The 26,870-nt window shown below is 36.8% G+C and overlaps 1 protein-coding gene across 5 annotated transcripts in view; it reads right to left on the bottom strand.

Moving 5' to 3' along the window:
* Nucleotides 1–26,870, bottom strand: part of BBS9 (Bardet-Biedl syndrome 9) — a 591,615-nt gene that overhangs the window by 71,330 nt on the left and 493,415 nt on the right. For all 5 annotated transcript variants that reach the window (XM_037837046.1, XM_037837048.1, XM_037837049.1 and 2 more), the window contains one exon: nt 10,785–11,007. In XM_037837046.1, coding sequence (XP_037692974.1) covers nt 10,785–11,007 — 223 coding nt within the window. The remainder of the gene's footprint in view (nt 1–10,784; nt 11,008–26,870) is intronic.

The following is a 26,870-nucleotide window of genomic DNA, read 5'->3' as shown; positions in this document are numbered from 1 at the left end:
AAAATATCCACAGTAACTACATAAATCAGAAGGGGCTGACTGTCCCAACTATTTGAATAAACACACTAAAAATGGTTTAATAAAAAAGTTAGTATGAAAGATATTTTAAAAGGTTGGCAGCATGGCCCTGGCTTCATTGAGATGACAGCAGAGACTGGCAGAACATCATTGTTGCTTGTGACTGAGCAGTGTCAGAAGTAGAGTTTTACTCCTTTTTTTAGGCCATTTGTAATAGCCAGAACAGAAAATGACTAAGCCATATGTATTTGGGACCAAATTGGCTGGGAATGCCCCATCTGTATGTGGATTCTCTCAGTATGCATATCTATTAAGATTTTTTAATGAAAAAATAATGTGATGTAAAATAAGGTTTAATGACTGCCTCACATAAATAACTGATTGATGAATGGGAATTCACACAAGTGATTGTGAAATGGGCAATTAAAATATTTTATCCAGGCACCCTGAATCTCAAAAAGAGTGAGAAAACATAAATACAACTTTAAAATATTCATGAATTTACAACTGAAACACAGAAAATTTATGATTCATCTTACTGTTGAAAATCTAATTCCTCAAAGAAATGGCAGATATTGGGAATAAAAGTTGAAAGGGAAAAAACTAGGAATTATATTTAGTTACAAGTTGAGGTGAATAGTAAAACCTTACTATTGAAGATCAATTTCCATCAAGATAGAAGAAATTGGGGGTAAAAGTTGAGGGGAAGAAAACTGGAAAAAAAAAGTTATTACAAGCTTGTGGTGAACCAGTAGAAATCTCTTCATAATGTGTTTTTATAACCAGCAACTGCTGGAATAAATATCATTTTTTTCATCCTCATATTTTAAGATAAAACAGTCCCAAATGTCAATAGAATATGTGAAAAATAGTTATTTTTGATATGACACAAAACTTCAGAGACATATTTCTTTCTGAAGGATACGCCAGAGTTATTGAGATACCCTTTCTTTTGGCAACAATATGCAATTTTAAAGGATACTGAAAATTACATAGAGTTAGAGTTTCCATTGTAATAGTCCATATGAGAATAGTCCAAAGAAAAGATGGTTTACATTTATAGCTGGGTGAAGGTAAAAATGGGCATTTTACACATCTGTCCAAACGACATGATTAGGAAAATAGGAATAATCATGTCTTTTAAAAGTTATTTAATTTATTCCTCTGCTTTCATGCAGGGTTTTTCCAAAATTATCTTTAGAGTGTTGAGTATCCACATTAGTTTAAACATCTGCAGAGAAGGAAATTCCTCACACTCCCCTGGTATTCTATTCCTGTATTAACAACCCTATTTCCAAGAAGCTGCTCTCTGGTCATCACGTTGTAATTAGTTCCCAGCCAGCTTGTCTATCAACAAGTATTTGCTAAGTACACACAAGAAGAATGTTATTCTATTAGTTCTTTGATGGTAGACATTCCCCTACTTCTAATTGCTTCTCCTGTCAAATCCAACTCTAATCCTGGATTCGAATATTCTTCCCTACTAAGTCTACCACCAACCTTCCATTGATCCTATTATGGACTCCCTGTTACAATACAAAGAACAAGAATGTGCACCCCATTAATAAATGCTTTCTTTACTTACAGTGGCATAATTTGATTTTTCAAAAGGTGTTACCAATTTGTAAGTGATGGCTCCAGAAGGATAAATAGCTGCACAATTACTGAATGGCTGAGCTTGTCCTTCCCACAGTTACACATCATCTTCAAATTTACCAGTCCACCATTCACCTCTTCTTCTTTACTTCTCTAAAGTCCATGGAGTTAGAGTTCACTAAACTTTCTCTTTTCTTATCTTTTTTTTACCTTTCATAATTTGATTTTCAAAAGGTGTTACCAATTTGTAAGTGATGGCTCCAGAAGGATAAACAGCTGCACAATTACTGAATGGCTGAGCTTGTCCTTCCCACAGTTACATATCATCTTCAAATTTACCAGTCCACCATTCACCTCTTCTTCTTTACTTCTCTAAAGTCCATGGAGTTAGAGTTCACTAAATTTTCCCTTTTCTTATCTTTTTTTTACCTTTCTTATCTCCATTTACCCCCACATCTGTGTTCTCACTTTTTTCTTGTCAAGTGCTAAACTCCATCAACTCACCAATATTCTAAATCATTCCTTCTGCCTCCCCAAAGCTTTCCATTTAACACAAACATTGGATTTTAGCACTTCTCATCTTGTCTGACTTTCAAAAAGTCTAAATATCTTTTTTTAAATAGAAAAAAAGAAATAAAAAGAAAGGAAAAAGGAGAGAAAAGGAAAAACCCTGAAAATAGTCTACTGTTTCTTCCATCTGCTTATTTCAATTCTTCTGCTTAACGTTCTGCTGTCCTCCATCTCATCTTTGAATTCCTTGAAATTGACTCCTCTCTACAGAGCACTCTTCTTGTCCCTCTTCCATAACCCTGCAGCTAAATCCCAAATCCTATGCTCCCCTCCCTATGCCTTCACTCTCTCAAAGGGTTCATCCAATTGCAAGGTTTCAGTGATGATCTCTAACCTAGGTTACTAAAATCTACAATTCCAGTTTCAATTTTTCCTTCAAGTTAAAATTCCTCAGATCTTTCTGTTGATACATCTCTCTTTTTGGATGTACCTTCATCATCTCAAGCTCAGTATGTTTTAAATGAGGCACATTATCCACACTAAACAAAATCTCCATACCAAAGTATCATTTATATCAATGGCAACAAAAAACTTGGCTGGATTTAAGTGTATCCATCACTTTTTCTCATTATTTCCCTTCATCCTGCATACCATCATCAGAACAGTATTTCTACATCACTGCTTTCAGAAGTCATTCTCAGCTCGAAAACCTATAATAGCTCTCATTTCCATTTGTATCATATCTCTTCTGTCCAGCTATTTTAGATCCTATATTAACTGCTGCTTACTGATCCAACCAACTGAATTTCCAGTCTGATCTTTAACCATTTTACTTACATACCCATATCTCCTTGCTCAGTCTACCTATCTTCATGCCAGTAACATGCTGTCTTGACACTGTAGCTTTGTAACATGCTTTAAAGTTAGGTAGTGTGAGATAGTTAAGATATTTTTAGGTATTCAGGGCACCCTGCCCTTCCAAATAAATTTGATTATTGGTTTTTCTATTTCTGCAAGGTAAGTTCTTGGGACTTCAGTTGGTATTGCATTGAAAAAAAATATATATATATATGTATGTGTGTGTATATATATACATATATATATATATATATATATATATATATATATATCAATTTAGGTATAATTGACATCTTAACTGTATTTAGTCTTCCAATCTATGAACACTATGTCCCTCCATTTATTTAGGTCTTCCTTGATTTCTTTTAGCAATGTGTTGTAGTTTTCTGCATATAGATTTTTAACATCCTTGGTTAAATTTATTCCTAAATATTTGATTCTTTTGGTTGCTATTGTAAATGGAATCTTTCTCTTGCTTTCCTCCACAGATTGCTCATTACTACTATACAGAAATACTGATTTTGCATGTTGATCTTGTATCCTGCCACTTTGCTGTACTTGCTTATTAGCTCTAATAGCTTTGCTGCAGACTTTTTGGGATTTTCTACATATAAGATGTATCATCTGTAAACAGTGAAAGTTTTACTTCTTCCTTTCCAGTTTGGATGCCTTTTATTTCTTTTTCTTGCCTAACTGCTCTAGCTAGAACTTCCAGCACAATGTTGAATAATGATGGTGACAGTGGGCATCCTTGTGTTGTTCTTGATCTTAAAGGGAAAGCTTTCAGTTGAGTATTGTTAGTTGTGAGTTTTTCATGTATTCCCTTTATCATGTTGAGGAAGTTTCCTTCTATTCCTATGCTTTGAAGTGTTTTCATCAAGAAAGGGTGCTGAATTTTGTCAAATGCCTTTTTAACATCAATTGAGATGATCATGTGTTTTGTTTCCCTTTGATTTATTGGTGTGATGCATTTTATTAATTGATTTTCTTGTGTTGAATCAGCCTTACATACCTTGAATAAAACCCACTTAGTCATGGTGTTTAATTCTTTTCATGTGCTGCTGGATTTGATTTGCAAGTACTTTGTTGAGGATTTTTTCATCTATATTTATTAAAGAGATTGGTCTTGTAATGTTCTTTTCTTGTAGTTATCTTTTTCTGGTTTGGTATTAGGGGGATGTTGGATTCATAGAATGAGTTAAGTAGCTTTCCCTCCTCTTCAATTTTTTTGAAGAGTTTGAGCAGTATTTGTACTAATCCTTTCTTGACTGCTTGGTAGAATTCACATGTGACACCATCTGGTCCTGGACTTTTCTCTTTTGGGAAGTTTTTGATGACCTATTCAATCTCTTTGCTTGTGATAGCTCTGTGGAGATCTTCTATTTCTTGTCAAGTCAATATTGGTTGTTCATTCTTTTCTAGGAAGTTGTCCATTTTGTCTAAGTTGTCTAGTTTGTTACCATATAGTTGTTTATGGTATCTTCTTATTATCTCCTTTATTTCTGTGGGGTCAGTAGCTATGTCCCCCCCCTCCCATTTCTGATTTTATCTATTTGCATCCTCTCTATTTTTTTTTTTCTTTGTCAGGCTTGCCAGGGGTCCATCAATTTTATTGATTTTCTCAAAGAACCAACTTTTAATTTTGTTGATTCTCTCTATTGTTTTCATGTTCTCAATTTCATTTATTTCTGCTCTAATCTTTGTTATTTCTTTCCTTCTGTTTGCTTTGGGTTAGTTTGCTGTTCTTTCTCTAGTACCTCCAGGAAAGCAGTTAATTCCTTGATTTTTGTTCTTCTTTTTAAAAAAATATAAGCATTTAGGGAAATAAGTTTCCCTCTCAGCACTGCCTTTGCTGTATCCCATAAGTTTTGATATGCTGTTTCTCATTTTCATTTGCCTCAAGATATTTATTGATTTCTCTTGTAATTTCTTTCTTTACCCACTGGTTGTTTAAGAGTGTTTTGTCTAGCCTCATACATTTGTGAATTTTCCAGCCTTCCACCTGTTATTAGTTTCCAACTTCATTCCATTATGAACCAAGAAAGTGTTTTGTATAATTTTGATCTTTTCAAATTTATTGAGATTTGCTTTGTGACTCAACATGTGGTCTATCCGAAAGAATGATCCATGAGCACTTGAGAAAAATATATACTGCTGTTGTGAGATACAATGTTCTGTAAATGTCGGTTAAGACTAGTTCACTTATCATATTATTCAAGATCTCTGTTTCCTTATTCATCCTCTGTCTATATGTTCCATCCATTGATGAGAGTGGTGATGAAGTCTCCAACTATTATTGCAGAGGTGTCTACTTCTCTCTTCAGTATTGTCAGTGTTTGCCTCATATATTTTGGGGCACTTGGGCTTGGTGCATAAATATTTATGATTGTTATGTCTTCTTGATGAACTGTCCCTTTTATTAATACATAGTGTCCTTCTTTGTCTCTTTTAATTGTTTTACATTTTGTTCTGGTTTGCTAAAGCTGCTGGAAATGCAATATACCAGAAATAGATTGGCTTTTACAATGGGGGTTTATTAGTTCACAAATTTATAGTTCTAAGGTCATGAAAATGTCCCAATTAAGGCATCAAGAGAAATTTACCTTCTCTGAGGAAAGGCCAATGGTGCCTGGAACACCTCTGTCAGCTGGGAAGGTACACAGCTGGTGTCTGCTGGTTCTTTGCTTCTGGGACGCATTGCTTTCAGCTGCTGATTCTAGTGGCTTTTCCTTAAGCGTCTGTGGGTTCTCACTTAGCTTCTCCAGGGCAAACTCTGGGCTTCATCTCTTAGCTTAGAATCTCCAAATGTCTGGGTCTGGGTCAGCCCTAAGCTCTCTCTCTCTCTCTCTCTCTCTTAAGTTTCTTAAGGACTTCAGTAAACTAGTTAAGACCCACCTTGAATAAGTGGGGTCACATCTCCATGGAAATAATCTAATCAAAAGATTCCACCCACAATAAGTGGTACCCACAAGATTGGATTAAAAGAATATGGCTTTTTGGGGGGGTACAAAACAGATTCAAACCAGCACACATTTCAAATCTAATTTCTCTGTTATTAGTATAGCTACCTTTGTACTTTTTGGTTGTTGTTTGCATGAAATACCTTTTTCCAACCTTTCAATTTCAACCTGTTGGTAAGATATTCCTATTAAATATAGTCTATTATAGGTAATGGGTAGTTTTCCATATACCACTCTGTTATTAACCTCTGCACCGGTGTCACACCTTATAAGTATATCATGCTACACTTATATAGGTTTGTGATGTTACTCTGTGGATTACATGCCTTTAAACAATCATCTATGAACATGTTCACCTTCAATGCATCATTGATTTATAATCCCATTAACAAAACATAGTCACACCTGACCATTCCCATACCATTAACTTCACCCTCATTATTGTATCTATACATATTAGGTTATCATTTCCCCTTCACTAGCTTCTAATCTCTAGATCCTCTATATTCTACATTATAAGACACTTATTTTTACATTTTTCATGGAGCTCTCATCAGTGGTAAGATACAATATCTCTCCTTTTGTGTCTTTTAAAATACTAAAAAGTGGGAGTTTTCAGTATAACTCTCAAAAGGACAAAATAGATACCTTAGTCAAGTTTATAATCTGTCTTTTTCTCCTATCCACTCAACATAGTAAAAAAAATCCACAAAATAATAATCCCTGGGTGGTCTGTGTCACATCTCAAAATAAATTTTCTGCTTCATATCTATAAAAAAACTGGTCTTATTTATCAAACCTTCTTTATTTTTTTTTCCCTTCATGGCTTCCTTTTGGCCCAGGAATCTGGCAATGCCATAGAGAATACAGCTGAAGCTATGGTCTATTATAATTTCTGACTCCTTTGATCACATTAAGGGAATATTCCCTTGAATCACTTGATCAACCTGGACTGTCTGTGAGCCAGTAGGCCCAGGCTTTCAGCTTGCCCAGCTTGTTCAGCTTGCCCCTGCCTGCTCTGCTGTGCAGCCCACACAATTTCCTCTCCAACTTTCCATCTGATGGGCAACACTAACCCATACCACTTCTTGGTGGGCAGAGTATCACTAGATGAGATAACTTTTTTTAAAAAATCTATAAGAAGTGATAAAAGCTACAGTTTTCATGAGGTTAAAATTAATAGTCTTCAAGTATTAAGAGTAAGGCTCACCTATGCATTAAAAATTCTGTATATGTGCTTGAGAGAGTCAAATCCTAGTTATAATTAGGGCCACTGAGATATTGTTCTAGACACTAAAGTCATAAAAGGAAGCCCCCGGCCAACAAAGGTAAGTCTCAGACCAAAGCATCCGCAGAGGCAAAGCAGGTAACTTGTATGAGAAAGCCGGCTAGAACCCTGGAGGACTTCACATAAAGATTGTGGCTACTCTGTGACTCTGATTCTAAAGATAGACTACCTGCAGCTGAGGTGAGAAAAAAGACATTTAGTGAAAGCAGATTACTTACAAGCAATATTCTCCACCAGAAAGATGTGAAAACCAGAGCTGCAGATAAGAAAAATGGAAGTTTGACAGCTCTGCAATAAGAATTCACCCAGAAAAAGGCTAAAACCTAATAGAGCAGTTTAAGGTTGATAAAGGCAAGTGGAAGAAATGTTAGGCAGAACAATCTATAAGGTAATTCCCAGTGGGAAAAATGTCCAAACTCTGGAAACCATAGGATGTTCTCATCATGGCCTTACTGGAGCAAATAAAGGGCACTGCCATCCAAGGTGCTGGGGCACATAAAGTCATGAGGCTAGAAAAGACCAAGGGTTGTTTTTTTTTTAATCCTGAGATGTTTATCCATCTGCAATTTAATAGGGAACATGGTAAAATTACACACACTCCTGTTTTTTAATACCAACCACTAAGTCACTTTACTTTCCCACACCTTAGTTACCTCAGCTGTCAAATGATGGAGGTGAACCAGGTGATGTCTAAGTCCCCACCAGCTCTTAAGAAAAAGATCATTTCTGTGACACAAACACTTGCAGGCTTATATATTCAGTAATCCACTCCTTTCTAATACACTATTTTCCTTTGCATATTCTGGGTCAACTACTAAAGCTAAACAAATACTCAAAATTGTATAACCACTGGTTTGAAGCAGATGTAACTTACTGTATCTCTAATTATCTCTGTGATAATGGTATCATGTCACTTATAGAGATAATAAAAATTAAGTACAAAATAAATATAAGGTAAATCTTTATGATATTCCTCATAGCAAAGAAGAGAAACAGCAAAAAACTGTTTCTGCCCTTTTCCTCCCATACTACTAGCCCAATTTAAGTGAAAAGAAGGCCAGATCAAGAACAGCTTACATGGAGGAGGCTCTAGCTGGAAATGTGTTTGTTGTGGTCAGTGTGGTCTAAAAAGAAATACAGTGGGTTAGATTTGGATTCTAGACCTAACCTTTCCAGTAACCACGTTAACTCTGGGCAAGATTATTTCACTTTTCTGGTCTCCATTTTCTATTTATAAAACAGCAATAAGGCTACATATCTCTTTCTACCTAAAAAAATGTGTTATGTACAGAGAGAGAGAAAGCACATGAAATATTTGCATTCTAGGGAGGAGAAGGCAATAATTGAGCATGTTAATCACAAAGAGCACTTATTTAACAATGTGAAAAAAAAAAAACCATCATGATTAGATCAAGGCAAGTGGGAGGGAAAGTCACTCAACCCTAGAGTGAGTCATCAGTAAATAAAATTAAGAGGTGACTGTGGCAGTGAAACACAAGTACACCCAATGAAATGAACTCAGCTCTAGTAGACGTGAGAGGCACAAGCCTGGCTATTGACTTCTGATTTGTGAGCAAACACATTTCCCTTCTTCTTTTCTTCTTCCTTCTCTTCCTCCTTTCCTATACCCCTTCCTTCCATTCATTGGAAAAATTTGCATTGAGGGCTAAAATGTTTCATATCCTAGATATGGCCACAACCTTCAAGTTGCTTCCAGAACTAGTTATAGAAACAAATTACTGAAGTTCCATAATCAATAAATGTGACTAAGGGAACATCTGTTCCCTCCAGGTGCCCAGGTCCTTGTTCACAGCATCACCACTGGACTCCTAAGGGCTGTTCCCACCCAAAGAGGCTCAGACAGGGATCTGGTGGGGAGAACCCAGGGCTGCTGATGCCTGAAATGATAGAGGTGGCATGCAATCAGGCGGGTTCATCACATCCCTTCTTAAGTTTTCTCTTTTATATATTTGCCCTCCTCCCTCAATCCTCCCGTTTCTCCCATCAGGAGGCAAGAAGGAAGAGTCATATACTAAGTGTCAATTGTAATAAATATCTTTCATTTACTAGCTCATTAAGCCTAAATATTTCTTTCTTTGGAAAATAATCCTGAAGTGGTGAACAGAAGAGAGATGTGTGGAGGCCAAAGGGCAGTAAGGGAGATGTTACAAGGCAGGATGGAAAGAGCCTAAATAAAGGTAAACCATGACAGAACTGCTTCTACGTGAAAGGGCATTTCTATTCAGTAACACTACATTAGAAATACTCTTTTGGAATAAAAGTTGGGTTCTATCTATGTGTAATTAAGGTAAAAAGCTATTTCATATCATAGAATATGGAGTCACATGGCCCCAAACCAGCTATCTCCCATCCCCAAAAGTAGAGGCTGAATGATATATATATAATGAAAATGGTAATAATTATAGCTTAAATTTTTGGAGTGCATCTCTGTTCCAAGCATTGTGCTAGTTGCTTTGCAAACATGTGCGTCCCCAGCAACAAGGTAGGCATTACTATATTCACTTTCTAAAAGGAAGAAATGGCACCTCTGCAAAGTTAAGTAACATAATCCAGGGTCACATGAGTAGTGAGGAATAGAAAGAGGAACTAAACATTGGTCTGTGTGACTCAAGCCTGTGTTTATTCAACATGATATCCTGTCTCCATGTTTATCTTTTTAAGATATTTCTTGCATTCTTTTTACTTCCAGGAATGTTGAGTGAGGGGAAATGGAAGCAATAGCAGGAGCATCAGCATGGTAGGAGGACAAAGGACATGTAAGAAGAAAGAAGAGAAACCCACACCACTTCCTACACCAGGGTCTTTGCTTTAGGAGGGAATGGATGCTACAGCTGCTGCATTTAATAAATTAATTTACTTTATGCTCCTTGATGTTGTCCTAAAGAGAGAGCTGAGGAAGAAGGAAGTGGGGGTTAGGAGTTGTCACATCAAAGGGGCCTGAGCGACAGCAAGATTGATCAGTCCCTCTTACCATGGGATGGGCCGACCTTGAAGCCCATGGCCATCTCTGATTTCATGGAGAGGAAGCTGGATTTCTCCCACTCAAACTCATGGGTGCCTTGGTCCTGGAGCCTGCTTATGTCTCCTGGTCCCTGGCCTTTTCCAATGACCACAACCCAAGCAAATAGCAGAAGGAATGAGACTCATCTGGATTACATTAGCTGCTTGTATTATGCTATTGGAATTTATGAAATATGGTATCGCGAGATCACATTCAGTAAAACTTTTCCTTAAAAATAGTTCTATTTTTTAATCCACTCTTTTGCTGGTTAAAAGAAAAACCCAATGGATTATATATTTAAAAGCAGAGGGCAGAAAAAAGACATACCATTTGAGAAATGTCTAGCAAGCAAATAGCCCAAGAATATTTACCTAAGTGGCTACCCTAGGGTAACCAAGGGAAAACGTGAAAGCAATTTTCTTGGCTATCATCACTTTAATATGAAATTTAAAATCCAAATACAACCGCAGGCACATTCCTTTAATTTGGGAAAAGTGCAATTGTGTTTGGGGAGTATGAATGAAGCACTTACCTGGCATGACCATGGTCTGGGGAGCCGTGGCATCAGTACTTAAACAGAGCCGTCCACCTTTGGCCAATCTGTCGCAGAGCAAGGTGATATGTTTCTTTAATCGGCTTGTGTCTTTGGGCATGTTCAGGTGGCTGCTGAGGTTCAAAGCCTGCTCCTTTGAACTCTTCGACAGGCAGGTCTTTAATAGGTGAGAAATAGCAGCATCCACCGTTTCTTCCCAGCCCTGGATGCAAAAGCCAAGTCTGAGTTTATGTAAAGATGACAATGAACAAAGTGATCACTTTACTATTAACAAGGTTATAAAGATTATGATTACTTATGCTGAAGTGTTGGGGAGTTGAGAGACTGAAGTCTGGAATATTCCAGACAAGCCTGGCTTCAAATTCTAGCTCTGTCAGCTATTTGACCTTGAGGCAAGTTACTTAATTTCTTTAAGCCTCATCCTCATCTACCAATGAGGATACTAATAGTCTGTACCCCAGAAGGTTAGGGTGATGAAATGAGATGATAAATGAAAATAGCCCTATGCAGGCATAGAGTAATTAGTAACAGTAATAATGATCTTAGCCATAGGTATATCTGATCATCAGGTGGGGAGAACTGCCAGGATTGTCATATGTCTTGTCTTATCTTTCTGCTGAAGGAGAACCAGTCAGGGGAGGAAGGGCCTTTGGATACCTTGGGGAAAATTGGAATGGTGAGAAAATGCTGGTATCTTTTTCAGCTACTGGTTCCACAGGTTGGCAGAAGCTAAAAGAATTTAATTCAAGGGTGATTTTGTGAGACACAAGGGACTAATTAAGCTGGTTTGAATCTGTTATGTACCCCATAAAAGACTTTTAATCCACTCTTGTGGGGGCAGACCTATTGTGGGTGGGATCTTTTGATTAGTTTGTTTCCATGGAGATGTGACCCCGCCCATTCAAAGTGGGTCTTAATTAGTTTACTGGAGTCCTTAAGAGAGCTCAGGGAGACAGGGAGAGCTCAGAGCCCACACAGACCCAGACGCTTGGAGATGCAGACAGAAAGACATACGGAGATGCTAAGTGAAGAGATGAAACCCAGAGTTAGCCCTGGAGAAGAGAAATGAGAACCCACACATGCTTAAAGAGAAAGCCACTGAAATCAGAAGCTGAAAGGAATGCAAGCTGGGAACAAAGGACCATTAGCTGCCAGCCACATGCCTTCCTGGGTGACAGAGGTGTTCCAAATGCCATTGGCCTTTCTTCAGTGAAGTATCCTCTTGTTGATGCCTTAGTTTGGATGCTTTTATGGCCTTAGCACTATAAATCTGTAACCTAATAAATCCCCTTTATAAAAGCCGATCCTTTTCTGGTGTATTGCATTCTGGCAGCTTTAGCAAACCAGAACACTTTGTTGTCTGGGTGACAAAGTGACATAAAGTGAAGACGTAGGCCATTTATCCCACTTCACTGGAAACAGTGTGGCTGTGCTGTAGTGAAGGCCTTGAGAAGTGCAGTATCACTTTGACTCCATTAAGACTGCAATTCTAGAAACATCAATATTGGACAAGGACCTCAGCATTGTCACAGGCAGCAATAGCAGGACTGGCATGGGAAAGCACCACCTTCAGGTGGGTTCAGATACCAAAAGCACAAAGAAGACAGAGAGAGAAGAGACACAGAAACTGAGAGAGAAGGACATACATAGAAGCTCAGAGAGGAAGCCACTGAAGCCAGAAGCTGGAAGCCATGAATCCTGGAAGAGAAGGAAGAGACCAGCAGATGCCATGAGCCTTGCCAACTGACAGAGGGATCATCAGATTGCCTGTTGATGCCTTGATTTGGAAATTCTCACAGCCTCAGGACTGTAAGCTTATACATTAATAAATCCCCATTGTAAAAGCCAACTGATTTCTGGTGTACTGCCTTTTGGCATCATAGGTGGAGGGAAGGATGAACTAATGAGGGGTCAGTCTATGAGCTCCCATTAGTCATCCTCAGGGGTCCCAGAGATTAGTTTGGGTAACAGAGATAACTGGGTAACATTTTTATGGAGGTCCTACGGCAGCACAATAGGGATGCATCAGAGAAATCTGGACTGTTATTGTCAATATGACTCCATTTGTACCCATAGGTTGGGAAGACTTAGAGCACTGTGAACATGGTAGTCAATGTGACACCATAAAGAAAGACACTAAAGGAAATTAATTGCTGGGAATTTTGCACAATAGTCCAACCACCTTTAATCAGAGGTGAAAAACTTGAAACTCAGAGAGAAGGAGACTCTGGAGGCCTCACAGTTAGTGCCACTCCATCCTCAGCCTTATCATTTGGTCACTTTTCAAATGTGCAAATCAGAGGCTACTCTCATGTCACTCCTAAATTCAGATACTCAGTTTGACATGTAAGGCACTTTCTGATCTAGACACTGTTTGATTTTATTCTTTTCCTATCCACCTGCACCCCATACTCTCTCTTGTCCGGGTCTCTGCACACACTCTTCTCATGCTACAATGTCCTACCTCTACTCTTTACCTGGCTAATTCCCATTTAAGGCTCAGCTCAGGCATTGCTGCCTGGGAGATCACATTCATTGGCCCTCTTTGGGGCACTGAGACCTTGTGCACCTGGCTTCCTCACAGCACTCACTCATTCTGTGATGTTTGTCACTGTTTGCATGTCTGCTTCGCCCATTAGACTGTATGGAGACTGCTGCTTCCTGAGCACTGTGCTTGAAAAACAGAAGGTGGTCAAGAAATGTATTGGGCAGAGAGAACCAGGATCTTAGAGTTCAAAGGACATTGGAGAGTGTTAGTCCAGTTTTGAGGGATTTTCCCAGGATCCTTTATATAACAGCAACCATCTGCTGAGGCATGACTGTCTTCAAAATCTGAAATTACTACTTTTTGAGACAGTTCACTCTTTTCGGGATGTACAATCAGCACAAAGCTATTCCCGTATTAAGCCAAAATCTGCTTCACTGGCCCTTATTCTACCCTCCAAGCCATGCAGAATAAATCTAGCATCTCTTCTACATGACAGCCCTTTATATCTGTGAAGACAGCAATTTTGTACCCTTTTCTCCAGAATAAACATCCCCAGTTCCTCCAGCTCTTCCTTATATAAACATGGTTTCAAGTTTCCTCTCCATCCTGACCACTCTTTTTTGAATTATCTCCAATTTGAGACACTTAAACATTTATACAGCTAAATAGAGAACCCCAAACTGAACCCAACACACCAGAATGGGGTTGACAGTGCAGGGTAGGTCATGGCACTCCCATTTTCTGGGAATGCTACCTTCCAGGCTGGGCTCCAGTTGCTTCCACCTTCTTGGCAGCTGCTAATTCACAATGAACTTACGTACAACTAAATCCCAGGCTTTTCACAGTTGCCACATTTCTCCCTTCTAGGCTTATGCAGTTGGTTCTTTACACTGAAGAGCATATGTATCTGCTATAGAACTTCCCACTGATTGCCAAGATCAGTTGATCAGGATTTTTAACTCTATTGATCCATTATAGATGCCATTAGGCAAATTAAGAAACCATGAATGATTTTTAAATAATCTTGAATAACCTTTCAAGAGATGCCAAAAACTGTAAAAACAGCTTCCTACCCCCAAACCACTAAAGAATAATAAACCACTGGTTTATAGACATCTCTGTACTACTATGAAACATCGAAACAAGACAAATATCTAAAACTGACTTTGTAATTCAACAATAATGGAAATAATTTAAGACAAAACAGTAACCCAGATGACACTGAAGAGAAGATATTAACAAGTTGCTTTTGGAGACATTGATGAAAACCTCTGGAGTATAAAAGGGAAAGATCCTTTGTATATAATTTGACATTTGTGGTCTGTGGCCATTTCAGTATTAAAACAATCCCTACTACTTTTTAAACTATTCATCTCAGCAAACTACCATATTCTTCAAATACGTTACAGTACCATATTAGATCATTTAAGTGGATATGGCATTTAGTTAATACAGAAGTACTAGAGAATTTCCTTTCCTATTGCCAACCTAGAGATCAAGTAAAAAACCATGTCATGTTTAGGTATTTGGCATGGATATTTCTTTAATATAATGAGGCATGAAGCCCATACTTCATAAAGATTGCTACTGAAACAGTTACTATTTGTAGAGCCCAAATTGCTACATAAACTAAAATATGCTATAAAAAGGAATGTTTATAAGACAAAAGAACTTTTGAAATGAGAGTTTCTTTAAATAAAAATGCAAAGTGATCATTCATTGATCAAATATGTAGTATACCAACCTGCAAAATGTGTAACAGAAATCTAGACTCTCAAATGTGAGAAGTACCTTAAAGGTAAGCTATTTCAGTTATCCTGTCAGTGTCGTGAGACCATTGCCTTTTTTTTTTTTCCACAGCCCTTAAGTTTATAAATCTAATGCTCAGATTTAATGTCTAAACACACTTACCACATGCACATACCTAACCTTTATTCTATAAAGCTGAATAGCAATTGTACTGATAATTTTACCTGTTCTTATCTTAAGACTAAGAGAAAATTTTAAGGGAAAATAGCACTAAAGTGTATGGAAGAGAGGAAACTACTAAGCATATGCTTTTCAGTGATTTTATTTTAGTCCTCAAATCCACAGCCTAACTTTTTTTTTAATTCAGTTCTATTGAAATATATTCACATACCATACAATCATCCATGGTGTACAATCGACTGTTCACAGTACGATCATATAGTTATGCATTCATCACCACAATCTATTTCTGAACATTTTCCTTACATCAGAAAGAATCAGAATCAGAATAAAAAATAAAAGAAAAAAAAAGAACACCCAAACCATCTCCCCATCCCACTCTATTTGTCATTTAGTTTTTATCCCCATTTTTCTACTCATCCATCCATACACTAGATAAAGGGAATGTGATCCACAAGGTTTTCACAATCACAGTGTCACCCCTTGTAATCTACATTATTATATAATCATCTTCAGGAGTCCAGACTACTGGGTTGGAGTTTGGTAGTTTCAGGTATTTACTTCTAGCTATTCCAATACATTAAAACCTAAGAGGTGTTATCTATGTAGTGCATAAGAATGTCCACCAGAGTGACCTCTCGACTCCATTTGAAATCTCTCAGCCACTGAAACTATTTCGTCTCATTTTGCATCCCCCTATTGGTCAAGAAGATATTCTCAATCCCACGATGCCGGGTCCACATTCATCCCCGGGAGTCATATCCTGCGTTGCCAGGGGAGATTTACACCCCTGGGAGTCGGGTTCCAAGTAGGGGGAAGGGCAGTGAGATCACTTGCTGAGATGGCTCAGTTAGAGAGAGAGACAGGGCCACATCTGAGCAACAAAGAGGTACTCAGGGGGAGACTCTTAGGCACAATTATATGCAAGTTTAGCCTCTCCTTTGCAGTAATGAGCTTCATAAGGGCAAGTCCCATGATTGAGGGCTCAGCACATCAAACTGCCAGTACCAATGTTTGTGACAACATCAACACCAGTCCAGGTGAGGAAGTCCAACACTTCTGCACCTTCCCTCAGCTCCTCGGGGTGGGGGCAGGCGGGGAGACACAGCCTAACTTTTAAAGTCTCTGTTAACCCATGGTGTATGGCTCTTAGAAAATAACAGCAGTTATAAAGTTAAATAAGCAAACTAATAAATGTATGAATAAATAAAAAAATTTAAATGTACCCATGACTATTTTATCTTCACAGCTCTTGTCAGTATTGGAAATTATCTTATTTACAGGTGTGGGTGGGTATGCCTGTTTTGTCTAGTTTAGTATTGGTATTTGGGTTTTTTCTTTGGTCCAAAAATATAGGCACTACCCCATTCTGGTAACTTCATTTTTGTTTTAGTCCTTCTACCTGAGCCCTTACCTTGGGAACCTACTTAATATGTCACTCCTTGATGGACTGGGCTTGCCTTGAAGGAACAGGCCCCAGTGACTATGGCCCTGCTACCTGCTGACAGACTTCTCCAAGGCCAAGTTGCCTGCTGCACTGATCCTCTATACGGCCAGTTCTCAATTCTCTGCTGCCATGTTTCTCCTGCCTGTGGGTAAGGAGGCTCCAGCTACTCCATGCTAATCCCAGATGCCTCTTTCTACATGGTGAGATGCCCAGTGTGCCTGGTTCAGTGAGCCAGCTCTTTAAATTCAAGGCCCTGGTATCTCCTAGACTGCTCTTCCTTCCGAAGTCAACTGTTATGCTTTTTAAAAAATCATTTTAAATTATAAACCTTTTAAAGAACAATTTTAGGTTTACAGAAAAGTTGCATAGAAAGTACAGCATTCCCCCCATACACACAGATTCCCCTATTATTAACATCTTGCATTGGTTTTGTACATTTGTTACAACTGATAAATCAATATTGATACATTCTTAGTAACTAAAGTCCATGGTTTACATTAGGCTTCACTCCGTGTGCTGTACAATTCTATGGGTTTTGACAAATGCGTAATGTCATGGATTATACTATCATACAGAATAGCTTCACTGCCCTAAAAATGCCCTATGCTCCACCTATTTATCCCCCCCCCACACTTCCCCTGAATCCTTGGCAATCACTGATCTTTTTACTATCCCCACAGTTTTGCCTTTTCCAGAATGTCATATAGTTGGAATCATGCATTATGTAGCCTTTTCAGAATTCTTTTACTTAGCAATATATATTTATGGTTTCTGCATGTCTTTCCATGGCTTGATAGCTCATTTCTTTTAATTGCTGAATAATATTCCATTGTATGGATGTACCGTATCCATACAATGCTTATCCATTCATCTATTGAAGGACAGCTTGGGTCTTCCAATTTTTAGCAAATACAAATAAAGCTGCTATAAACACTCATGTGCAGGTTTTTGTGAGGATAGAAGTTTTCAATCCTTTGGGTAAATATCTAAGTGTAGTATTGCCAGATCATATGGTAAGCTTATGTTTAGCTTTGTAAGAAATTGCCAAACTCTTTCAAAGTGACTGTACCATTTTGCATTCCAACCAGCAACAAATGAGTTTCTGTTGCTCCACATGCTCTACAGCATTTGATGTTGTCAGTGTTACATTCCTTCACAGAACATAATTTTTTAATTTTAATGAAGTCCAACTTACAAATTTTTTCTTTCATGGATCATGATTTTGGGAGTACATCTAAATAGTCATCACTAAACCCAAGGTCATTTAGCTTCTTCTCCTATATTATCTTCTAGAAGTATCATAGTTTTATATTTTACATTTAGTTCTGTGATCCATTTTGAGTTGATTTTTGCAAAAAGTGTTAAGGTCTATATCTATATCTAGATTCTTTTCTTTTCTTTTCTCTTTCCTTTTGCATGTTGATGTCCAGTAGTTATAGCACCATTTGTTGAAAAGACTTTCTTTTCTCCTTTGAATTGCTTTTGCTCCTTTGTCAAAGATCAGTTGACTAGATTTGCATGGGTCTTTAACTGGGCTCTCTATTCTGTTGCATTGATCTGTTGGTCTATTCTTTCACCAATACCTTACTGCCTTTGTCACTGTAGCTTTATAGTAAGTCTTGAAGTTAGTGTCAGCCCTCTGACTTTGTTCTTCTTCAGTATGGTATTGGCTATTTTTGGCCTTTAGTCTTTCCATATAAACTTTAGAATCAATTTGTCAATATCCACAAAGTAACATGTTGGAATTTTGATTGGGATTGTACTGAATCTATATTTCAATTTGGGAAGAACTGCCATCTTAACAATATTGTATCTTCCTACCCATTAACACAGAGTACCTATTTATTTAGATTAGAACTTTCTGATTCATTTCAACAGAGTTTTTCAGTTTTCTTCATATAGATCTTGTACATGTTTAGTTATATTTATTCTTTAGTATTTCATTTTTGGGGGTGCTAATATAAATGGTGTTGTGTTTTTAATTTCAAATTCCAATTGCTCATTACTGGCATATAGGAAGACAATTAATGTTTGTATATTTATGTTGTATCCTGCAACCTTGCTATAATCATGTATTAGTTCCAGGAGGGGTTTACTTTTTTGACAATTCTTTGGGATTATCTATATAGACAATCATATCATCTGTGAAAAAAGAGAGTTTTATTTCTTCTTTCTCAATCTGTATACTGTACCTGTATTTCCCTTTTTGTTGTTGTTGTTGTTGTTGTTGTTGTTTGCCTTCTTGCACTACCTAGGACTTCTAATACAATGGTGAGGTGGTGAGGAATGGTGAGAGAGAAAATCCTCGTCTTGTTCCTGAGTTTAAGAGGAAAGCCTCTAGTTTCTCACATTAGAGGTGTGATATTGGCTGTAGGATTTTTATAGACATTCTTTATCAAGTTGAGGAAGTTCCCCTCTATTCTCAGTTTGCTAAGAGTTTTTATTATGAATGAATATTGGATATTGTCAAATGTTTTTTCTGTATCTATTGATATTATCATATGATTTTTCTTCTTTAGTCTGTTGATATGCTGAATTACATTAATTGATTTTCATATGTTGAACCAGCCTTGCTATTTGGAATAAATCCCACTTGGTTGTGGTTTATAATTCTTTCATACAGTGTTGGATTCAATTTGCTAATATTGAAGATTTTTGTTTCTATGTTCATGAGATATATTAGTCTATAATTTTCCTTTGTAATATCTTTGTCTGTTTGTGGTATTATGGTAATGGTGGTCTTGTAAGATGAATTAGGAAGTATTTCCTCTGCTTCTAGCTTCTGGAAGACATTGTAGAGAATTGATCTCATTTCTTCTTTAAATGCTTGACAGAATTCACCAGTGAAACCATCTAGGCCTGTGCTTTCTGTTTTGGAAGTTTATTAATTACTGATTATTTCTTTAATAGATATAGATCTATTCAGGTTATCTATTTCTCTTTGCGTAAGTTTTGCAGATTGTGTCTTTCCATAAATTTCTCCATTTCATCTAAGTTATCAAATTTGAAGGCATGGAGTTGTTGATAATGTTCCTTTATTATCATTTTAATGTCCATGGGATCAGTAGTGATGGGCCCGCATTCATTTCTGATAACGAGTAAATTATGTCTTCTCTTTCTTTCTTCATTAGCCTGACTAGAGATTTATAAATTTCATTGATCTTTTCAAAGAACCAGCTTTTGATTTTATTGATTTTATCGATTATTTTCCTGTTTTCAATTTCATTGATTTTTGCTTTAATTTTTATTATTTCTTTCCTTTTGCTTTCTTTGGAGATTTAATTTGCTCTTCTTTTTCTAGTTTCCTGAGATAGGAACTTGGATTATTGATTTTAAATATAATATAGGCATTCAGTACCATAAATTTCCTTCCAATTACTGCTTTTGTTACATTCCACTAATTTTTTTCTCAATTCAGTTTTATTGAGATATTTTCACACACCCTACAAACATCCACAGTGTACAATCAATTGTTCACAGTACCATCATACAGTTGTGTACTTATCATCAAAATCAATTTTTGAACATTTTCATTACTCCAAAAAAAATTAAAATAAGAATAAAAATACAAGTAAAGGAGAATATTCAAAACATCCCACCCTTCCATCCCCCCCATTATTCATTTAAATTTTGTTCCCATTTTTCTACTCATCTGTCCATACAATGCATAGAAAGGTATGAGCCATAAGGTTTTCACAATCACACAGTAACACCATGTAAGACAACCATCTTCAAGAATCAAGGCTACTAGGTTGCAGCTCAACAGTTTCAGGTATTTCCTTCTAGCTATTCCAATATACTAAAACTAAAAAGGGGTATCTATATAACACATAAGGTTAACCTCCAGAATGATCTCTTAACTACATTGGAAATCTCTCAGCCACTGAAACTTTATTTTGTTTTTCTCTTCCCCTTTTTGGTCAAGAAGACTTTCTCAATCCCACAATGATGGGTCCAGGCTCATCCCCAGGAGTCATGTCCCAGGTTGCCAGGGAGATTTACACCCCTGGGAGTCATGTCTCACGTAGGGGGAGGGCAATGAGTTTACCTGTGAAGTTGGCTTAGAGAGAGAGAGAAGCCACATTTGAGCAACAAAAGAGGTTTCTGGGGGATACTCTTAGACACAATTATAAGTAGGCCTAGCATCTACTTCTCAGTAACAAGCTTCATAAGGGCAAGCCCCAAGATTGAGGACTCAGCCATCTACATTGGTAGTCCCCAATGCTTGTGAGAATATTAGTAATTCCCTGCGTGGGGAAGTTTAATATTTATGCATTTTTCCCCAGTCCCTCTGGGGGGCTTTGCGAATACATTTTTTTTTTTTTTTATTCTCTGCCCAAATTACTCTGGGATGCATTGGGGCATCACACTAACCTGTATAAACCAAGATCTCACTCCCTGTTCAAAGTTCCATGTAATTATGGTGTTTGAATAAACTGACTATACCAGTTAAATTATTTAGTATGCTACAGAAAATACAGCTTTTGCACCAAATAAACATCTCTTCCTTTGGTCTCACACAGAAGTAGAAGTTTTAAAACACAGTCAGTATCATACTTTACCCTTTAGTCTGATTTGCCTTAGTCCTAACTAGATCAGCCTCATTCATATCTCTTAACTGAAGTCTGAACCCTTTTTCAGGTTTTTTTTAATAGTTGCTGGATGGCATCCCACTAATTTTGATAAATTTTATTTTCATTTTCAGTTCAAAATATTTTTTAATTTCCTTGAGACTTCTTCTTTGGCTCATGTGTTATTTAGAAGTCTGTTGTTCAATCTCCAAATATTCTGGCATTTCTCAGCTGTCTTTCTGTTATTGATTTTTAGTTTGATTCCATTGTGGTCTAAGAGCATACTTGGTAGAGGATTTGTATTTTTTAAATTTGATGAAGTGTGTTTTATGGCCTAGGATGTGGTCTACCTTGGTGAATATTCCACAGGAGCTTGAGAAGACTATGTATTCTGCTGTTGTTGGATGAAGTGTTCTATAAATGTCAATTAGGTACAGTTGATTGATGGTTTAGCTCAACTATATCCTCATTGATTTTCAGCTTACTGGATCTTCCAATTACTGACACAGGAGTGCTGAAGTCTTGAACTATAATAGTGGATTTGTCTTTTTCCCTTTGCAGTTTTACCTTTTGCCTAAAGTATTTTGGTACTCTGCAAATACGTTAGGATTTTTATGTCTTCTTGGAGAATAGACCCCTTTATTATTTTGTAATGCTCCTTTTTATTCCTGACAATTTTCCTTTCCTGCTATGTCTGATATTAATATAACTACTCTAGCTTTCTTTTGATTAGTAGTAACATGGCATATCTTTCTCTATCCCTTTATTTTTAATCTATCTGCGACTTAATATTTAAAGTGGGTTTCTTGTTCACAACATATAATTGGGTCTTGTTTTTTATCTACTCTGATAGTCTCTGTCTTTCAAGGTGTATTTAGACCATTCACATTTAAAGTGATTATTGATATAGTTGGGCTAATATCCACTATATTTGTAACTGTTTTCTATTCCTTGTCTTTGTTCTTTGTTTCACACACACACACCCACACCCACACTTTTTTTTTTTTTTGTCTTCCTCTGTTTTTCTGACTTCTCTGGTGTCAAATGAACATTTTATATGATTCAATTTTTTCTATCAGTATATCAATTATATTTCATTTTAAAATTATTTTAGTGGTTACCCCAGAGTTTGCAATATACATTTACCGCTAATCTAAGTCCATTTTCAAAAAACACTATGCCATTTTATAGGACATGCAGGTACTTTGCAACAGAGTATTGCCAATTCTGGTCTTCTGTCCCTTAACATGGCTGTCATTCTTTCCACTTATCCATAAGCTATAATCATCCAATATATTGTTACTATTACTTTGAACAAATTATGATCTGTGAGATCAGTTAAGAATAAGAAAAAAGACTATATTTTACCTTCATTTATTCCTTCTCAAATGTACTTCCTTTTTAGTAGATTTGGGTTTCTCACGTACAATTTTCCTTCTCTCTGAAGAACTTCTTTTAACATTTCTTGCAAGGTAGGTATACTGGTGACAAATACCCTCATTTCTGTTTGTCTGAGAAAGTCTTTATTTCTCCTCCACTTTTAAAGGATAATTTTGCTGGATACAGAATTCTAGGTTGGTAGTTTTTCTTTCAAAACGTTTAATATTCATTCCATTCTCTTCTTGCTTACATGGTTTCTGATGAGAAGCCCTGTATAATTCTAAGCCTTGCTCCTCTATAGGTGAAGTTGAGTTATACTTTTTGCTATGCAGACATCAGGCAGCTACAGCTGAGTTTCTGATCACCCTGCTCTTCTTGTCTTACTGATCTCCAATGGTTGCCATGTAAGTGGCTTATCAGAAACAGTAAAAAGCAGAAAGTTTGACCAAGTTTGTGAAATTAATTTTCTAGAGTATGAACCAAAGTAATCAAAAAATAAATGAAAAGACCATGCCCATATCACCTGTGAATTAAAACAGTTGAGTTTAATATAGTTGTTCCTCGGCTTCTGGGTTCTGACTTAACATAATTCATCTCAATTGTCCCTTCACCATGTGACCTTAGACTAACTCACTTAATCTTGCTGGGGTACAGCTGAGGTTTCTCTAAAATGGGAATAACACTATTCACCATGCCAGTCTTACAGGGGAAGTACTGCACTCTGAGATATTAAGTGAAAGATACAATGGAATAAGCAGAATATAAATTCTACTTTTTTCCCAAACCAAAAAACACAAATTCACCATTGAAATCCCATGTGCAAACATCCTTAAACTTTTTTTTCAAACAAATTATAAACTCCTGCAAACTTATGTTTATAATAGAAACGCTGCCACATCCTTAACTACAATGGTATAGGGGAAAACCATAAAATGTCACGGTAGCATTTATTATCAAATGTGCACACAGTTAATTCTAAGGGAGAGAAACATGGACAAAAAGGAGGCCTATCTAAAGGAACAAATGGAGAATGTCTGGCCATAGTCCAGGTTTCAGGAGAGGGGAGGGGACTCTCAGCAATGGTCAGTCTTGCACTATGCACTTGAAGGCAAAACAACCTTTACATTGTATTCACTTATCTTAAAAACAAACTATATACAAGACACATAAATTTCCCGTTGAAAGGTTGTAAAGAATTCACAATGAAAGCCTTTGGTATTTATGACTGATCCACAGAGCCTTACTATTATTGTTATTGTATTGTATTGTGCTTAGCTTAGAGAAGCTAAAAATAATCATAGAAATTGTCATTGTAAACATAATACAAATGAAAATTTGATGGCAACATAACCTTACTTACAAATTATATATTTTGGAAGGTATAAGAACTTTTCAGGATTTATATAGGTTCAGATTATTTCCAAAAAACAGGCTGTGTTCAATGAATGTCTCTGTTATGCAAAGGGGGCTCAAAATGATGAGCTATTTTACCTTTGAAAAATAAAACAGCTCTTTGCACATAAACTAAAATGAAAACAAAGCTAAACTAATGCAAAATGAAATAAAATAAAACCAAGTTGTATAGTTCATATGGTTTCTCAATGAGAGTTTAAAATTTTTTAAATGTTTATAAAATAAAGCATTGAAAAACTATCAACCTTAGTTATCACTAATACAATGAAGAAAATACAACATGAAGCCACTGACTATACTATTTATTTGGATGCATTAGAAGCAATAATATTTACTAGACAGTGAAAGCAAACTACAGCACTTTTACCTCCCAATATCATTCCATTCCATTTATTTATTTGGAGAAATTGTGGGTTTACAGAACAATTGTGCATAAAACACAGAATTCTCAACAGGCCACCCTATAATTAGCACCTTGCATTGGTGTGGTGCATTTGTTACAACAGATGAAAGCATATTTTTATATTTGTACTATTAACTGTAGCCCATGATTTAACTTTGGGTTCACTGTTTGTGTTGTGCAGTTCCATGGGTTATTTTAAAAATTTTTATTGTAGTACACAACCTAAAATTTCCCTTTTAACCACATTCAAACATATAATTCATTGCTGCTAATTACATTCACAACATTGTACTACCATCACTACCATCTATTACCAAAACATTTCCATCATTCCAAATAGGAATTCTGTACATTTTAAGTCTTATCTCCATATTTCCCATCTCCTCTCTGTCCCCTGGTAACCTATATTCTAGATTCTCACTGTATGGGTTTTGCTTATTCTAATTATTTTATATCAGTGAGATCATACAATATTTGTCCTTTTGTGTCTGGCTTATTTCACTCAACATGATGTCTTCAAGATTCATCCATGTTGTCACATGTATCAGAACTTCATTCCTTTTATGGCTGAATAATATTCCATTGTATGAATATACCACATATTGTTTATCCATTCGTCAGTTGATGGACACTTGGGTGCTTCTATCTTTTGGTAATTGTGAATAATGCCTCTGTGAACATCAATTCCTAACACAAGGCCCTGAAGATGCTTCCCTAAATTTTCTTCTAGAGGTTTTATAGTTCTGGCTCTTATATTTAATAGGTCTTTGAGGGGGCCACCTCAAAGGTAGGGGTCGACCTTCATTTTTTGCAAATGAAGATCACGCTTTCCTAGCACTATTTGTTGAAGAGATTATTCTTTCCCAGTTGATTGGTCTTTGCCCCCTGTTAAAAATCAGTTGAATTTCCTGAATTTTAATAGCTATCTCTAAATTCTGAGATTCTGTGCTTTTTGTATATAACCTGGTAGTTTCCTGGAACACGAGGTATCTGTGTGACACCTGAGACTCAAAATAAGAATTCTGCAGGTGTGAAAGTCAGCATGACTCTATAAAGCAACTGTTAAAGAAACTGAATAAGAGATCAGACTCTGATTAGAGATATGAATGAAACAGACTTGGTTAGGACTAAGGTAAATCAGAATAAAGGGTAAGGGATGATACTGTCTGTGTTTTAAAACTTTAGCTTCTGTGGGAGACCAAAGGAAGAGATGTTTATTTGGTCCAAAATTTAAATTTTCTGTGTATACTATCTACTTTAACTATCTAATTGCCTGATCAATTTATTTAAACAACCCAAATCATGGAACCTAGAAGAGGGAATGAGATCCTATTGGTCTGTACAGGTTAATATAATACACCAATACATTCCAGAGTATTTTGGGCAGAAAATAAAATAGTATTTGCAAAGCCTATTTGAGGGACTGGAGAAAAATGTGGAACTATTAAATTTCCCCACCTGGGGAATTCCCAATATTTTCTCAGGCACTAGGGACTCACAATTGATTAAACCAAGCCCTTGATCTTGAGGCTTGACTTTATGAAACTTATTTCTGCCATTAAAAAAAATGGCAAACCTAGGCCTGCATGTAATTATGCCTAAGAGTCACCCCCAGAGAGCCTCTTTTGTTGCTCAGATGTGGCCTCCCTCTTTAAGCCAACTCTGCAAATAAACTCAGTACACTCCCCCGTACATGGCTCATGACTCCCAGGGGTGTAAGTCTCCCTGGCAAGGTGGGACATGACTCCCAGGGTGAGCCTGGCCCTGGCATTGTGGGATTTAAAATGTCTTCTTGACCAAAAGTGGGAAAAGAAATGGAACAAAATGAAGTTTCAGTGGCTAAGAGATTTCAAATAGAGTTGAGAGGTCATTCTGGAGGTTACTCTTATGCAAGCTTCAGGAAATACTGCAAACTACCACAGTATGCCAAGCCCCAACCAACAATATTCCTGAAAACCCTAGAGAGTACACTGGGCTCTATCTAAGTCTCTATAAAAGTTTTTGTTAGTAAGTTTATTTTTTCAGAAACTTAAGGTCTCCAGTTTGATGCTATGCCAGATAAGCCCTGAAACCCAGAGGTACCACTCTCTCCAAGAACATCAACCAGTTTCATGCCTCTACCCCATAAGGTCAACACCCCTTCCCAGCACGAAGAAATTAAAATGGTCATTGCCCAGATATCCTTAAAGACTGAGAGAAAGATCAAATGAGGGAGGATGTGTAACTGAGAAATCTGGATTTAACAAATGACTGAGAATACTGACTAATTAAATAGATATTTCTTTTTAGTGTCTGGTGTTTTAGAATAACCAGAAGGAAATAACCTGAAGTTGTTGAACTGTAATCCAGTAGCCTTTATCTTTTATAATGATTATATAACTATATAACAACAACAACAAAAAGTCAGTTGCCCACATTTGTAGGGATCTACTTC

The sequence above is a fragment of the Choloepus didactylus genome, chromosome 5 (assembly GCF_015220235.1).
Source record: "Choloepus didactylus isolate mChoDid1 chromosome 5, mChoDid1.pri, whole genome shotgun sequence".
Classification (NCBI taxonomy): Eukaryota; Metazoa; Chordata; class Mammalia; order Pilosa; family Megalonychidae; genus Choloepus; species Choloepus didactylus.
Note: the sequence above shows the minus strand (reverse complement) of the source record. Positions and strands in the feature narration are given on the sequence as shown.